An 18,218-nucleotide genomic window follows, 5' to 3' on the forward strand; every position below is an offset into this window, starting at 1 on the left:
ACTCCCTCATGAGGTAGTTCGTATTCGCACACAGTCCGCCAGTTTTATCTCACTCTAATACTCAGCTACCCGTCCTCTCTTTATTATCACGTGCGCTTTGTCGTCCTCGTACTCTACTCTGTTTAAATAAACTCGTACTCAAGTTCAAGTGACATGATCACACGACACGTTTAAATAAAAAATAATTAATATATATATATATATATATATATATATATATATACCGTGAAAATTAACGGGCATGTATGATCGTCACGCGTGAAAATCATGGGGGCTTTATTCGCGATACATTTTTATGACATGGACCAACAACGATGCTTGTATGCTCATGTGTAAGAAGTATTCTTACATTACTATGTTTATTCACCGAGAATAGTACGGTATTATGTATATGTACAGTAAAGATTACTGTAGTGTACAGAGTGTTACGTTATGTAGCAGTAGCAATTGCAAAAATAACGAAAGACTTTTTGTTCCGAGATCAGCCGCGAGAGAGCGTAATGTCGAAGCCGCGCTTGTTCATATTATTGGGAGTCCTATTCGTGGGAAGCTTAGTGTTGTTTGGAACACCGTGGCGCGAGTTTCGAGTTACCGCGCTTATATATAAATATATAAATATATTTAAATTTATTGAGCTTTTATTTGAAACACCCTCAAGCTGTCCTTCAGCTTCTTAGTTCGGTGCCATCCACTAGCACCATAAATATTATTACTATTTATATAAATATAAATATGGATATATTTACACACCCCCGTTTAATTACATCCGTTTGATATTTATTTATTTTTAATCCATTTTAAAATTATGTTGTACCGTTGGTACTTTTGTGACGTGAATAATAACAGTGTAGTGAAGATATATATTATTTTTACTCCACATGTCTATTGAGTTAATGACACTTTTTTCGCGGCCTGAAACGGAGCACGAGATTTATTTTTCCAGCATACGTATGTTTATATATTTTTAAAATTTGAATAGTAAGGGAGTGTATTAATAAATCGGCACAATTTCTCTCTCAACTTTTGTTTAAATAATTAATTAATTGTCGGAGCCGTAATTTTTATAATTATTGTTGATAACCCAGTGACACAATGGTAGAGGAATCTCCCTCGGAACAATTAAGGGAAAAAAAAATAATAACGACTGTCTAAAAGATTTATTAATTTATTATCGTCAGCTATTATTATTTAGTAAACATCAGGCGTCTACTTATCGGTATCGGTCTTTTTAAGTCTTGCTATTAATAGTGCAGCATTGTATTGCTTTTATTTTATTTTTTAAATCTTTAAGCGTTTGAATGGCCAAGTTAGTATAGAGAGTAAATTTATTGTCGATACTGTTGTTGAAATATAAATATATATAGCGAAAAGAAAAGAGAAATGAAAATAAAAAGTAATTAGCATGTGCATGAAGATAAAAAAAATTTGCTCTACTCCAGAAGAGCTGATGACAGTATGACCTGGATCGTTGTCGTCATGTGTCGAGTGTCAATTCCGAGATGTTCGATATTTTTTTTTTTTTTTTTTGAATTGTAACGCGAGAGCAATAATAAAAAATGAGAATGACAATAAGTAAAAAGTATGATACTACAATGCAAGTATTCTAGTCTACTTTACTATATACGTTATGTAAATATATATGTATTCTTATCATCATCCGAGTTGAGTGTTCTTCAGGTGCTTCTTAGAACTCTTGATGCACACAACAATCGCTTGTATCATTTATCTGCACAAGCTCAAAGTAATTTATCCTCCTTAAGTTTTTGACAAGTCTCAAAAATAATTAATCATAAAAATTGCATAACTTTTGAATAATAATCTCTCATGAAACGTTTCGTTGGCGAGCTGTTTTTTTTTTTTTGTAGATAATCTAATTATTATCATGACTGACCAAGTCAACTGTAGAGAAATTCATTGAAGCTTTGGCTGAAGCAATTTCTCGTCGCTAAATTCGATGTTACGCATAATCTATTGCTTCACAGTTGTCTGAACTTGAGACCATAAATCCGTTATATTCACATTTAATTTGTATTACATACTAAATAATAGTATTCGGCTCAGTACTATGACTAGACTGCTAATGTTACACATTAAATGCATGCTATTGTGCTAAAAAAATCTTAACACAGCTACAAATCCAGTACACGAAAAATATGTTATAAATATATCGATATGCGCGTACATACTCGAGTACATTTAAGCCGGATTATCGTCTCGATATCGACAACTAGGCATACATTTACTTCATCGCTCACCCGGAAACGAGATCTCATGCTCCTGCGATAGTCACAGGCACAGGCTGCCGATCCCGTTTGTCGTGTTCCCCTTTCATCCATCCTGAGTTCTCGCAATTCTCTGTATCAGACATAAGTATACGTATATATGTCTACGTCTTGCTCTTTCTCTTGGTCTGTGTCTACCTCTGTTCCTGTTTCTATGCAATATATCCACACATACACACTTATATATTTAATAAAATCCGTTGCCTAGAAAAGACGTTTGTGACGTAAAACGTAACGCACTTGTACTGGCATTGAGTTGATGCACGCACTCTTATTCAGCTTCTTTTGCTTCCTCTTTTACTTATAGAGAGCAAGATCTTCTGTGCAAGAACAAGAGTGTATACTAGTTCATACCAATACCTCCACAAATCAAAGGCAACACTTTGTGTGCATTTGTGTGCGTATGTGTGTATATAGAACCAGCGACTGGCTGTTTCCTTGCAACGGCCTGAGCGTGGAAAATTATTTTTATTTTTATTTTTCATCCACTTCCTATTTCACAGCAACTGAGGTTATTTTCTCATCTATTGCTCCTTATTCATCGTAAGCCTCTTGGGCTAGCAGCATTAATCTCTCGACGCTTCACGGGCACTTCGATCCTTCGATACCCGCTTTTCAAGTCCACACTAAGCCATATTCTTCCATATTTTTCCCACGAAATCGCACACAAAAAGATTGTGAGTTGAAAAAGGTTAAAGATGTCCGTAAAATTAATCCGAGGGTCTATTGAACTTTCATTGATAATTATCTGGGGTGAATAATGACGTCTGAGAAAATATGTAATTTAATAAACATCTTTTTGTTTACAAAAAATATTTTCAGCAGAATGATGGATAAATGGTGCGGCATTAAAGGGAGGATTTTATACAGCCAGCGAAAATTTACATATTACATATTTTGCTTCGATAAAAGAAAATGTATATATATTTATATAAATTTGAGCTTGAAAAATGATTATTTTCTTGAGCAATGTCAATATTTTCTCAGTAGTTTTGGTCAGGTTTAATTAATGGTCGGCGGAGCTGTTGCCGCTGGGTGATATTGACTTCCGGCCCTCGAGATATACGTTTGACGTGGATTGCATAAGGCAGATGTACATAACTATCCTCGTGTATTACATCTCTCTTTATATAGATATACATAAATATTAAGTATAATATATATATACATATATGCATTGCATGTACATATATATTTAAACAAGCAGAAATGGATTTGTACAGCGGTCGTTCTTTCACTCTCACTCGATTTTCTCTTAATTTATTTTTTACTTTACCACTTCCAATTTAAATAATGAGACATGTTTTCAGTAATCGTAATTCCAACGACAACTCTCGTCTGTCTTTTTCTTTGATGAAGACGAAAAATTCAGTCTTGCAATATCAGAGCTCACTTGGATATGGAATGGTGCAGAGTAAATAAAATATTTATATCCACATAAATATATAAGAGAAGAGAAACGCTTCTGTCATCATTATACAGAGGATTTATTATTATTTGCGTATTTATATTTTGCCAAGTTTGTACTTTTCCCGTTTCCTCACACGCTGAGCAATCGATACAGTAGATGTACAATAATTGAAAATTCCTCGACTCTATTCCATTTGAATTAAAATTATTGCGCTGTATAAATATATAATAAAATAGGTCGGAAAAAAAGTTAATAATTTCCATTTAAAAATCGATCCTAGTATCCATCATCATTAAATAAAACAAATTTAGCGTCCGACAGGTGCCTCTTGCTCTCAATAATTACTCGAGCCCTTGTTCTTTGAACCCGGTCGATTACTCGTGTAGCAACCGGCAACGAGGTCACGGGGAAAAAAATGCGTGCTAAGATATTAAAAAAGTATAACACCACACCCGCGTATCATCGGCTGGACGTTTTGACGTCCTTGCGCTCTTTCTGTTTGACTCGAAAAAAAACCACACGCACATATGATACGTTTTACAAATTCCAGATGTTTCTTACCACCAACTCTCTCTTTCGTTTGTATTTTCTGTTTATTTTACATCCTTCTTCCTTTCAAGCTTCCCTCTCACATTTTGTATACACACACCATATACTTGACTACTTCAACCCCCGATTCTTACATAATGCTTTTATAATACCCACGTTATGTACATTTCCATATAATCCAACAATCCGTACGCATACTAAATCACAAAAGCCCGTCGTACATTTTGAAGAAAACAAAAAAAAAAAAAAAAGAAAATCAATTGTTCAAAATTCTTTCGTAGCCGAAAACCCACCCGCTCTTTAGCTTCATTATTTACTCACACTCTTCATACACACACTCGTAAAATAAAGCGATAAGAGTTTAAGTTGGTCTGGAGATGGATGGAAGGAAAAATCCAAGAATCAATTTGTCTCATTTATAGGATATCTGGCTTTGAGAGATTAATATTAACAGCAAAGACTTCTTCTTCATTTATTTTACTTCGCTTCACTTCACTTGTTAACTTTAAATTGAGACACGGACAAATATATCTGTTTATAGTATAGAGGCGGCAATATCCTCACTGTAATACCGTGTTGAGAAACCTGATGAGGGGAATACAAGAGCAAAGTGAAGATGATCAAATGTTTTGAGTATTCAAGTTATGTGTCTGATAGTTATATATATAAATATACATACAGCTATATCTATCTTAGTATTGGTATATATATTATATGGAATGTTATTTACGTACACACACACATATATATATATATATATATATATAATATGGATTACCATGCTGCGTGGGTAGTAAACTCACTACCCTCCGCCAACAGATTCTCGTCAATTCATCATCCGTTTGTAGCATTATATTCTAGAGAGTATTACATTAGTATATATAGATAGGTATTTTATTCATTGATTATATATTTCACTGTATATATGTTTATATGCTTTGAGTTTGTTGGCGGCAAAGTTTTTATCCACAATAACGAGTATCGTGAATGAAATTTTGAAAAATGTTTGCTTGTAAAACAGGTTATTAATTATATATGTATATGTATATATACATAAATATATACACTAATGCAGGTATAATTATGCAGGCAGTGGGACAATTATATATTTAAATGTATGTCAGTTTGTATTATGATTTGAGATTGGGAACGAGTTGATGGTATTTTTATTTTGAATGCACTTTGTCAGCGGAGAGTAAAAAATATTATGTTTTACTTTTTGAAATATGATGGTATGAGTAACGTCAATGCATCATCTTTTGTATCTATCACTTCACAATTTCTTTTTACTGTACTTTTTTTTCTTTGTGAATAGAGGCTTTTTCTACATTATTTTATTTTTTCGTTGCGTCGAGGTGAAATCTCAAGTGCCTTTGTCTCAGTACGTTCAATCGATCGCATGAACTCGTTCAACTGGATTTTAAAAATGCCTATAGTACATGAGCGAATTTCATTTAAATATCAATAAATTAAATAAATTCAATTCTAAATAGGTTTTATATTTTTGCATCGATTTAGAGTGACTTTGTTCTTCTGTAAAATTGTGTAAATTGTTTAAGTAGCTTTTTTATGCTCCATTAGATCAATGAACACGGGCTGAAAAATTTAAAGATAAAGTGAATCGATTGTGAACGATGGAAAAAGGATAGCGTAAAGGAGATAAGAGATTAGAAGGAAAATTCTAGCTGACCCAGAGAGATTTACCGTCGGTGTATTGGGTATACTTTTCCTGATAGATATATATTTTTCATTCTACATTGATATAAATGATCCTCTTACCGTTACTTCTTAAACAGGTTTAGCAAAAAATATTTATTTAGTAATTTTGTTTTTTTTTTCCAACTCAATAAACTTTAATATAATTTCTAACTAATTTGCACGGAAATAAGTCGAGAAAATAAATTATAAATGAATAAACATAAAAAAGTATTTGTCGTGACGAAGCTTGAGCCAATTTTCTTAATTACTGACGACGTCAAAAAAGGACTAATGTAATGTAGAGAAAAAAAATTGAATTGGCCTATTAAGAGTAAAATGTGACTCGGATTTGACAATAAGATCAAAACCCGGATAGAGGAAATAAATCTCGTTACAATTAAAGACCTCACGACGAGGCCGAATGAATTAACGAGTAATTTTCTTTTTACATAAATTCCAAAGTCATTGGCTGTCATCCAAAATACTCTACTCGGTCCTTCTATAAACTCCCGTAGGACGAGCGACCCACAGCTTGAGCGAATGCAAACAAAAAATAGTTAAAGAGGGAAAAGACCCACGTCGTGAATCGTTATCGGTTTTTTCGAGTGGAACAGTTCACTCGGATTTCCTGGTACTTGAACGCTCGTAACACGTCCTGTGGATCCTCCTGGTAGTACTCTTCTATACTCTGCTTTCTCTCACTACACGTATGATCGTCTGCACGTACTGCGATATCGTCGCTCACCAGACTAAATCTCAGCCGTTTGCAATAATGAAATTGGAAGTACTTCTCATTCGTTACCTATATACAATACCAATACCAATACCAATGAAAATGAAAACGAAAATAAAAATGAAAAAAGAAAAAAGAAAAAATATATAAAACCTATATACCAAATCGCATTGAAACTTGCACTCTATTTTACATTCACTTTCACTATCATCAATTTTCAGTTCTTCATATTCATATCCATATATATTTTTCCAATCTTTTATTTTTTCATGCATTCACACATCTACTCAGCCTACGAAAATTAATATCACGGGATTACGTTATTACTTTTTTTTTTTTTTTTTTTTTTCATGAAAAATCTTGATAAGTTTCAAAAAAAAAAAATCAATTTCTTATATTAAGTGAATATGAAATATATACATGTATCTTAAAAGCAACCCACGGTGTCTGATGGAGGAACACATTGACGATGATGGCGTAACAAGATAATAGCTGTTGATCTCTTGAAGCAAATGCTAATTTTATTGAGAGTCACTGGTTGGTGTGGGTGTTTATTAATAGAGAACGCATTCGAGCGTTTGGATTTTCCATACCATGATAAAAGAATTTTTTTTTCTTTTATTCTCGTTATTTTTTTCCCTCCTGTTCTTCTATGTACACAGTACACAGTACATGTACATTCTCTGTAACCCTTGCGATGTGCTTTTCCTTTTTTTCTATTGTCGTTCACGGGAGCATGCGGAACCGCGACATGACGCTGTCGATTGCCTGCCCTATCAGCACAAGTTTCTCCTTTATAAACACATATCTATATATTTTCACCTTTTTTTCTCCTTCCGGAATTACGGAGCCCGGGATACGGCCGATACGGCAATTACACCTGACTACAATACTCCCAGGTACACGTGTGTATATAATGTATAAGATTGTTTGCTGTATAACGTCGTACACGCTTGACTGCATGGCATTTCACTGATGAGCTCTGCCAAGCTTTTCATTTACGTAACGATAATTAAATACCCGACATGTGTTGAGTTGGATCGCAATAACTAAAAATCATTTATGACATCAATAAACACGCATACGTTCACTTGGATCAACATTTTTATTTTAAAACTCTTTCTATTTTCTTTTTCTTTTTTTATTGTACTCTCAAAGACTCTTTTCATCCATTAACCTGATTCCGCTGGCCAATCACACACGTCACGGAACGAACCCTTGAGAGCTCAGCTACAGAATTATCCGTGTGCTCATATCATATCTCTCAAGTTGTCTGTATAATATCACATGAGTATACGGGCGGATTTTATTTTTTTTTTTTTCGATATTTAAACCATGAGATCATCCGCTATTTTTACTCGTACCCAAAAGAGAATTTTTATATAAATTCATAATTTTAAAAAATACAAAATTTATTTAAAATTTTTCATACGCCATCGCTGCTTACAAAGTTACCGTATTTAGTTTTATCAACCAAAGTTTTTCTATTTTTTCCCAAAGTAAATAACGCTTTGTCTAACCTACTTTGCATACTTAATTTAATAAGATGAATTCATTCGGCAAACTTTTTAAAACTACATTCTGAAACTTGATCAGCAGTAAATTTTATAATGAAAATTTTTTTATTAAAAACAATATATATATATATATATATATAAGATTTTGTTTTATATTGAAACAAAACATATTTCTCACGCAATACAATGTATGATTGTAAAAATGAGTATTGTATGGCTGATCAAGGGTACCTACATTCGACGGAATTGACGATGGGAATGCAGCTCGTTAGTGTTATATACCAGCAACACACACACATACACACACACACACACTTGACTCAGTATATCCCAGAGTTTGTTGTCATCTGTCCTCGCTTAATATAACGATTAAGCTTTTGATACAATAGAACGAGGTAGTTTACCTCTTCGAGGTCGCTGCAAGTATTACAGAGTACTCTAGTTCTCCGATAAAGTATTAGCAGGCAAACCAGCGCCTACATTTGCATACGCATATATATCTGCATAATAGTGTAGGAAGAAAATATAAAAATCTAAATAACAATAATAATAATAAAACAAGCGATTTGCAAGCCCACTTGTTATGTCTTTCGCTCCGTGGTCTGCTTCTCGACTCGTAAATGACGGAATAACATTGTATCGGTGCTTTTGTCCATAGGTATATGTATATATAAGTTGGTTAAATAAAACCGCTAGACTCTTTGCGAATACAAGTGCAGCTTTACTTGAGCACTTTATAATGCATCCTCGTTATCATTGCTCGAGGCGGTAAATAGACTTTGTTGTTTTTGTTTAAGAGTCTTGGGCGGTTTTTCTCGTGTCAGCCGACAATTTTCGCGGGGCCTCTTAAACTCGGCAGTCTATGATGTAGATGCTTCACTTATTCTCTGGTGGTTCTTACATTAATGGTTCTTGCCAAGTGTATATCGTGTTATGTATCTCCCGGGCAACTTGGATGGATATTACAGCCAGTATTTTCCACAAACTATGAGGTTAAATTAACTTGTACATCAATTGGCAGCCGACGATGAGTTTTAAGTTGTAGCGGGATGGATGGATGGATGGATGGATGGATGCTCTCCTCAGTGTGTCGGTTATGTTAGGATGCTCTTTACTTATACTTATAAAATGTACATAACTCAGTTTGCTTTTGCTTGCTTGCAAGTAAACAAAGAGGCTTGTAAGCTGGCTATAGTGTGTGCCGAAAGAGAAAGAAAGCTAGTGAGAGATCATTGTACCGGAAGACACGGTTCGTGAGGCCTGGTGTAAATTGAAATTATCTTATTTCGTTTCTCTTGAAGAATCTTTAAATCTTATTGTAGCCTTAAGCTGCATTTACGTGTACGTGTACGTGCACAGAAGGTTTGTAAGCAGAAGCACAAGCTGGAGCTGAAATAGAAGTAGAGATAATAAATAAAATACACAAAGACATCGAATAGAAGTAAATATTTGTTCCAATTGATGGTAGATTTTATTTAGTGTCGAGTGGGAGCAATGACGCTCGATATCAATGCTCCTTTCTATTCGATATCACACGTGTCTCGCTCAAGTGTAAAATACACTTGTCAGGATCTAGAAAAATACGACACAATGCACACCAGGGGCTGGATCTTTGCTTTTTCTTTGCTACTTTTTTATTTTTGCTTTATTTTTGTACGAGCAGACGAAACGATGCGACTTTATTGTCGCAATATGTATGTATTACATTAAACTTACGCGCTGGGTACTTGGCAAATAAGGAAAAGTTGATATAAAACTCACAAGAAACTAGAAATAATACCATCCAATGACGTTATTTTCTTATTAAAAATTTTATTTGCTATTCAATGAATACATAACTTTGTAATTTTTAAGTTTTTCTTGCAATGTAAAAATATTACCAAGTTAAATTAATTTTTTTCCCTGACAGATTTTTTATTCCTGACTCTTGGAGTGAATTTCCGTAGATAGAAAAAATATATTATAAAGAAATCATGGGTTGCGGATTATATGAAAATGTCAGAGCTAATGAAAACTGGCTGCGAGAGGTCTTTGTTGGTTAAAATTACAATTTTGTCTAGGTATAGACTCTGAATGTAGAATTCACAGTCCACAATTTTGTGAGTTGAACTACAATATACACGGAAGACTAGTGTAGGGTAGGATTTTTTACGTTTTTCCCTGTCAGGCAGATACCTGGGCGTGGACCCTGAGCAACTCGGAGTAAAAATAAAATAAATAGTATAAAAGAATTCGTAGAAAATCTCAGTGCAAGTAGACACTTTAGTTATGCACGTACAAAGTATAGACCGAGACAGGTAGACTCACAAATACCTGGAATGCCTGTAGTCTTAGATCCCCGAGGCTCTTTTTTTACTGTTTTTGTTTAGCTAATTTTTTTTTCTATGCCAAGCTACATACTGCACTACCGTACTCTAGACTAGGGACACTTGCATCAGTCTCCTCCATTGCCGCGGCAATAGCTTCTGAAATAAAACGAACCCGCTATAGATAAGTGACGTCCTATCGTAAGCTGCAAGGGTGTATAATACGTAGATAAAGGGAGTGTTGAGAAAAATAAAAAAAGTATCTGTAGAGTTGCTGCGTGTGCGCCTTCTCAGTACAGTAAAGATACTCTTGGAATAAAGAGTTGTTAGAGAAAGAGGAAAATTCAAGAGCTTTTCTTCAAACTCTTTGAATTTTTATAAGCTAGAAAAGCTGCTTCAAAGTCGTTTGTCTCCTCTCCATTCTTTTTAATAATTTTTACTACGGCATTTATTATTACTTTTTTTCTTCCTATCCCAAGTCCGAGGCATTCAACATTTTTAATTACAAACAAAAAAAAAAGTTGTGAAACAAAAAAAAAATATTCATATAATAAATTTACTGTTAGGTGTTGCAATGACTGTTCCGTTTGCTTGGTAGATAAAATAAAAAGTAAATAATAAAAGAGATTCATTTGTTATCGAGGAAAAGTATATACATAATATACATTAGCATGTGACAACGCAGAGAGCTGACACTGCTGCAGTAGTTCTCTTTTCCTTTTGTCTCACATTTATCATTGTCTTTTACTTTTCCTTGTATTCCCACTTGTCTTGATGGTGTGCATCAAATATATATCTATAACTATATCTGTTAAAGTTAACTTTGGCTTATATTACTGGAAGCTTGTGAGAACGATAGGGAGCACAAAAGTTGAGAGAGAAACGTATATAGTTGTGCGGTTTATAAAATGACACTGCGTAATATATTTTAGTGTCTCGAGAGGTAATTTTGTATTTTTTATTCCCACATGCAGACTGATTGATAAGTATATAATTTATATTCTGCAACGTCAAGTACTTTCTATTGGAAATGGATCATCGCCAAGTTGATTAAACCCAAGGAAATCTCCGCTGATGTAGATTTGGTTATAAACTTTTCCTCTGCTGATCGAGTTAAAACTAGACAATATAGCTGTTAGGAAAGATGGAGGCGATAGAGCGGAATCGAAATCGATTTCCATTTCTATTTTCATGCATCTGCAGAAAATAATTTTCGAGATAACATAAATAAGGGGATTAGTATTTTGGGCGAAATGCACAAGCACATGAACCAGGTGAGAAGTCCAAATGCTTCTCCACCTGTTCGTGGGCAAGTTAAGCGTTGGAACAGTTTTCATGGCGGTGGTAATTTTGAGGCTAATCCGACTAATGGTGATAGATGTCTCAGCCCGAAAAATAATCAAGAGCCCTACAGGGCTGTACCTAAAGCCGTTCAGGTACTTAGAAGTGAAAGTGTAGACCGAGGTCACCGAATTCAGCCGCCCCCACCACCGGCTTTTCCACGACGTCGTTTTTCTGTTTGGTGAGTTATTTATTCTTTAAGTTTTTTTTTTCACCTTATGATATATAGATTTGTTTTCTTATACACGAGTTCACTGCCAAGAGAATGCGTGGTGATAATAAGTTATACATAAAAATAATTGATGGGTTCAATTAAGAAAAAGAGGAATTAATTAAGCCCGAAAACATAGTGCGTATTGAGAATAATAAAAGCCTTAAATATATATATTAGGAAATAGTAGTGGAAGTAAAGACGGGCGAGTGAACTTTGCCAAGGGTAACTCTTGTCACATAGAGTACAAGGCCATCAGAGTAAACGAAACGATTGAGCAGAGTTATATCACGTCGACATAGTAAGTCTGTATTTATATATATGAATAGATGTATATATATATATAAATTTAGGGGTATTCAATTCGTAAAATGAATAAGGGGAGCAACGTAAATATTTTCTCATCACTCAAAGTGGACTGACTACTACGTGTATCAGTCGAAATAACTTTGTCAAGGGGTAAACTGCTGGTCGACGACGTTACAACACTTGCGACGTCGTTTTAATTTAAGTTAATGCTAGCAAACCAGGAAATTTGTTCGTTTCAACATCTATATTACAAAACAGTTAACCAGATGTTTTTTTTTTTGTCTATTTAAAAAGTTTTTACATTCTTTTATTTTACACGTTGATTTAAAAACCACAAAGCACATTTTTATATCTCAACTCACACTTGTGTTGAGCCACAACCGCGCCAGCATCAATCTCAAAGACCGGCCCGGAGATGAGAAAAATTTAAAAACGAGAAAGAATATAAATTTATGTACGTAAAAGAAGATTCTTCAGGGGGATGATTAATTTGCGAGGCGTTATGAAACCAGACAATTGTGCCAAGTTTTAAGTTTAATGTTTCGTGAAAACGGTTTAAGAACACTAGAAAATTTTAATACTACTTTTTAATCATTTTTTCCCTGAGAAAGTGTTTAATTATTATTTTTTTTTTTTTTTCATAGAATATATTATTAACTACATATCTAAGTTGGAAAATAATTTTCTCAGCGGAAGAAATTAAAAATTCAGTCACAGAATTAAAAAAAAAAACTAAATTTTGTGCAATTTAGAAAAGTATTTAAATTATTAAACCAAAAATATATTAAATTCCAAACTTTCGTAGAAATAAACTCCGATGTTTCTAGAAGTTTTTTTTTTGTCTCAGTGTATATAAATTGATTAGGTATATACGTGACAGTAATTCGTAATTAAGTTAAACATTTATATACACATATATAGATTTGAATTTATGGGAGTCAAGGCAACAGTTCAACGCTCGGAACTCTCAGTCCTAAACAAGATAATGGAATTGAATGGCATTGGACATCAACCCCCACTATCTCTAATCAACCCTCGTAGTTTCGACCACATGCACATGTGTGTTGAACCATTACGGGTAAATGCCTGGTTTGAGCTATTGTCTATGTATATTTTGTATATAGAATATAATAGTCTGTATACATATATATTTGAAGCTATTCAATGACCAAACGTATACTAGAGTGAGTATTGAAAAAAGCCCAGGCAACATCAACTGGCATATTGCGTTTCAATGTTTAGTGACGCATCGGACCGATCCCTGTAAATCCAACCCCCTATTAAATTAATTTTCCGATTGTCACCGGTGCTTTTAATGTTTGGAAGTATTTATCTTTGTTTGGCTTGTAAGTGCCGGAGCACCGAACCCATGGTCAATTTTAAGTTTATAGTCGATTCTACTTATTAATAGACAAGCCGTTTAATCGATTGTTGCCGAGAAATAGCCTCTGTGCTATATATATGTGCAGATGTGGAATGTGCTGGACTCTGGCTGGGGTATAATCAAATCATATGTCTGTCGGAACATGGTGGTTATATGGGTGATATAATTGAATAAATGCCGATTGCGTGTCTTGTTATTTTACATGTCGTGACGTTGAATTGCGCATTCGGGTTCTAATCTCACGTTGAATTTACGAATTACTTGTCGATATCTATTGAGTTATATTATTGACGTATTTAAACATATATGCCGAGATATGCAATGACGCGTGCATGATTATTGCAATCATATGCGAAAGCACTCGATAGCTTTATATATATATATATATATGTGTGTGTATATATATTAAGGACACATTAATTTTGATATTAATGACCGTCGAGTTGTTGATGATTTTAGGAGTGGCTTACTCAAGTATCAAATTGCGTGTTTGCTCTTACGTAATATGTATGTTGATTATAACAAAGCTATCGTTAAATTAACTATCGATATATAATTTTGTTTCCCTCATTTTTAAATTAAACAAAAAAATTTCGATAACTAAATTGCAGCTTTGACTTTCATAGATTTAAATTTTTTTGAGCTAAAATTTTATGAAAAATTGATCTGATTTTTTTTTTTTATGAAAAAAATAAAAATTACTTGTGACCTTATAAAATAAGATGTTCGCGAAACGAGTTCGCGTGATTAATTAATCTTCGTTTGCTGTCTATCGCTTCACAAACAAAAAGGTCACAGGCTTTTGTAATATTGTGAAAAAAATAAAAAGCAAAGGTATAAATTGTAATAAATATAAATTGAAAAAAAGGACAAATCTTAATGAAAGAAGAAAATAAATCTGTGGTTTTTTATTTCGAGCCTGATTCATTAAAACACAAGATTTATTGTCGTAAAAAGTAGCTGGAGTACGGTTGTTTGTGATGATAAGTATAGATAACATATTCATAATATATAACTGTGGTTTTGCTAACCTGGAAGAGGTTTCCAAATTTTCATAATATGCTAATAGAAACTGTAGTTGTAGGCACGCGGGGGTGTAGATCGTGACACAGCTCAAAACTCTGAGAAGTTGGTGGCTATTAACGTCGTCGCGACGCCCACTTTGTGGGTGTATATAATAGAACGCGTGCGAGAATCATGAAATTGCCTTGGGAGAAGAGACGGCGCCTCTGGTCTTTGCGCGTCGAGAGTCGAGACGCCGTTTTACTTTCACCATTATCCCTACACAATTATATACATATATATGTATATATATATACATATATTTGTACATATATACGTGTCTATTACGTCTACATATATACAGCGCTACACACTCAGAACACACATAACAGTACACTAGATGACATTGCGGCTAGTGGGCGAACTATTAGCGTATTATATGAATTTTGCGCTAACTAGAGGGTGCCGTTTACCCTTTATTTTAATACCCAGTGAACTGGCAACCACCCAGTTAACCAGCCACCCAGCCAGTTAGCAAATACACGCATGCCTATGTATAAACATATTTCATAATTATAATTATGATTATAAGTTTAGTCTGGGCTCTTTAATTCCTGATCGAATCCTACTCACCCCAAAACTTTTGACGCGCCCACGCAAATATTTCATCGCCTTATGCCTTATTCCCGATCCCTCATTTAAAACTGATGGTTGCCGCAAAAAGTTCCATCCAATTACGATAACATTTTCAATGGAAATAATTAACAAGATGCCCTTGGGGGCCAATCGTTTGTTTCAGCTTTGGCAAGCGGACGGGTGGCAGTGCCAGGAGACCCAACGAGTGCTTCGTTCTCGAGCCCTCCGAGATGATTGTCGTAAGTATTATATATTATTACATTATGCGCTTTTTTTCGAAGCTCTTCTCTATACGCTCAAATTCATTTGCGTTGATATTTAATTACATATTGTTTATATACTTAAGTACCGTTTTAATAATTTCAAGGTTCGAAAATTTCATTGTTTTGTTAATTTAAATATCAGACTGTTGTTTATTAATGCGATCTACTTAAGGTGTGAATATTTGTTTTTATTCAAATTTCCCGCCTTTAATAATCTCTTGATCACAGCAAAAACTAATAATTATAATTATGATTATAATTATTTAATTTTTTTTTTAATTAACAATAAATTTAATAATATGTGAACACAAGTTACACATATGCTTCACACTTTGGCTTTAAATGCAACGCAATATCCTATTTTCTCGGTATGGCTACCGTAGCGCGAACGAAATTATAAAAGTTTCTTCATTACAATTAAAACATAGCTTACATATGTACAATTACGGAATCGTAATTTTTTACTCATGTTATTCAGCTTATTTTAATGTTTGCAACCCAAATGCTAATTGACTATAAATAGACGTGTAATTTATAAATTGGTACACGACAATATGACGTCTAGCTGATGGTATGGCAGTAGTTTAAAAGTTTTAGCCGCAAATGCATATGAAGCATTAGGGAAAATCATCAAGTGGTAAACGTTGCCATCAAACTTCTGATGACATTCCTAAAGACATATCGCGGGCACGAAGAGACGTGACTTGAGACTAGACAGTTAATCAATATTGCCTCGTTGAGTTATGCCGATGTTGCCTTTACCTCCACGTTAATAATATAGATATAGATATATAGATATATGTGTGTGCATATGTATATAAAATAAGGCATGTATTTGTAAATATAACCGGGAACATGTTGAACGGATGAGATTGGTATTGGGTATTGAGGCTCTACTCTGTTTACTGGCATATGCAAAGACAGGCTTCAATACAAGGGCATATTGATTAATTCTGCTCTCATTAATAGCAAACAACGAGTAATTACATTCGAACACACTCAATCAGCTGTTTAAATATCTGATAATAATTCTATTATTATTGTTATTATTTAATAACTTGATTTACTTATAATTAATTGCTTTATACGTATTTCAATTTTGTCCGCGGTAAATATCTACACTGTGCTGCCATCTCTTTGAGGATCACAGGGGAATCTGCTGTACCGATAAAATTTTAAAATATTTTTATCCTCTTCACTTTACCGATTTTAATAATTAAATTTAAATTACACTGTAAAAAGAGCGGTGTTAAAGTGGGGTAAACTGCGTCTGCTTGGGGAATTAATTTTAAAGATTATAGAACACAAAAAATGTCAGTTCTTTATGAAAATTAATAAAAAATATCATTTATTAACAAGAATAGTGATCGAGGAAGTAAAAATATTCACAAAATAAAATATTTTAACACCCGTAAAAAATATCTACACCGGCGACGGCGTTATTTTTACACCGCTTTCGATGTTGAAATTTAACACCGCTGATTTTAACACCTACACCGCTTGGACTTACCCCGGTGATTTTTTACAGTGTAACGATTGACTCGGTTTCATTTTGATGGGAAATAAATTATTTTAAATTTTATCCCTAATAAAATTAATGTATATAGACGAATTTATGTGTAAGCTCAGAGGTATTTTCGATAAAATCAAGTGGATAAATTGCGTGGTTTTAGTCTGGTGAAATGGAATAAATCGTTTTAGTTTTGAATCGACGGGTGCGAAAGCTTGTTCCAGGTAATGCGATACGTTGCCACGAACCAATGAAACCATGGTATATATAATAATGCCGACGATCGAGTAGAGAGTGAACATGTACGTGGACGTGTTCATATATATATATAAATATATATGGGTACTTTTAGTGATGTAACGGTCGATCGGCGTGCACGGGATCGGGTGAGAGCGGCATTGGGCAAAATCAAACCAACCATGAAAATAAATTGATGAATTTTAAAAGAGCGATTTTATTTCACATTGTGCGGTGTTGTATACGCTATTATCAATTGTATACATTCATTGTTGCTGTGCTGAATACAAAACCATGGAAACATTAAATTGCTAAAAAATTTTCAATTATCAGCAAAATACATAAATATATACATTATAAATTGTAAAATGTGCAACAATAATGTAAACAGTAAAAAAAAATAAATCAAGTTGTAGAAAACGAACGTGATTGATTTAGCGAATTTGATTTAAGAAAAATCAGTAAAAAAAAGTCCGTGAAAAAAATCCGATGCGATATCAAGCAGGGATACGTGAGAAGCACAACAATGTTTTTATCCAATTGATCTTTTCTTTTCTTACAATAGGATTTTACGAGATTGCTATGGTATATTCTGTAAATTCGTATCCTATTTTATCGTATCCTCAAGACTTTTTAAGGTCCTGAGCAATCGCCATTGTTGAAAAAGCAAATATTTCTATTTTTATTTCAACTTCTGTATACAATGTGATACAATGTCTACAGCAGTACATGAAAAATATAATACAAAGCAAACGGAAGATAATAAAGTGAAGAAAAGTAAGAAATTAACTGTGGAACAAAGCAATGTCTGCGATGAAAAGTGATAAAA

General features: G+C 33.8%; 1 protein-coding gene across 7 annotated transcripts in view; it reads left to right on the plus strand.

The window, feature by feature from the left end:
• Positions 1 to 18,218, plus strand: part of LOC103578822 (rap guanine nucleotide exchange factor 6) — a 79,040-nt gene that overhangs the window by 35,856 nt on the left and 24,966 nt on the right. For 6 of the 7 annotated variants that reach the window (XM_053741031.1, XM_008560009.3, XM_053741033.1 and 3 more), the window contains one exon: positions 15,543 to 15,618. In XM_053741031.1, the coding sequence (XP_053597006.1) occupies positions 15,543 to 15,618 (76 nt within the window). Of the gene's footprint in view, positions 1 to 582; positions 949 to 11,470; positions 12,019 to 15,542; positions 15,619 to 18,218 lie in introns of those variants that run through there. The other variant, XM_008560010.3, reaches the window with a different exon arrangement.

Source organism: Microplitis demolitor, chromosome 8, assembly GCF_026212275.2.
Source record: "Microplitis demolitor isolate Queensland-Clemson2020A chromosome 8, iyMicDemo2.1a, whole genome shotgun sequence".
NCBI lineage: Eukaryota > Metazoa > Arthropoda > Insecta > Hymenoptera > Braconidae > Microplitis > Microplitis demolitor.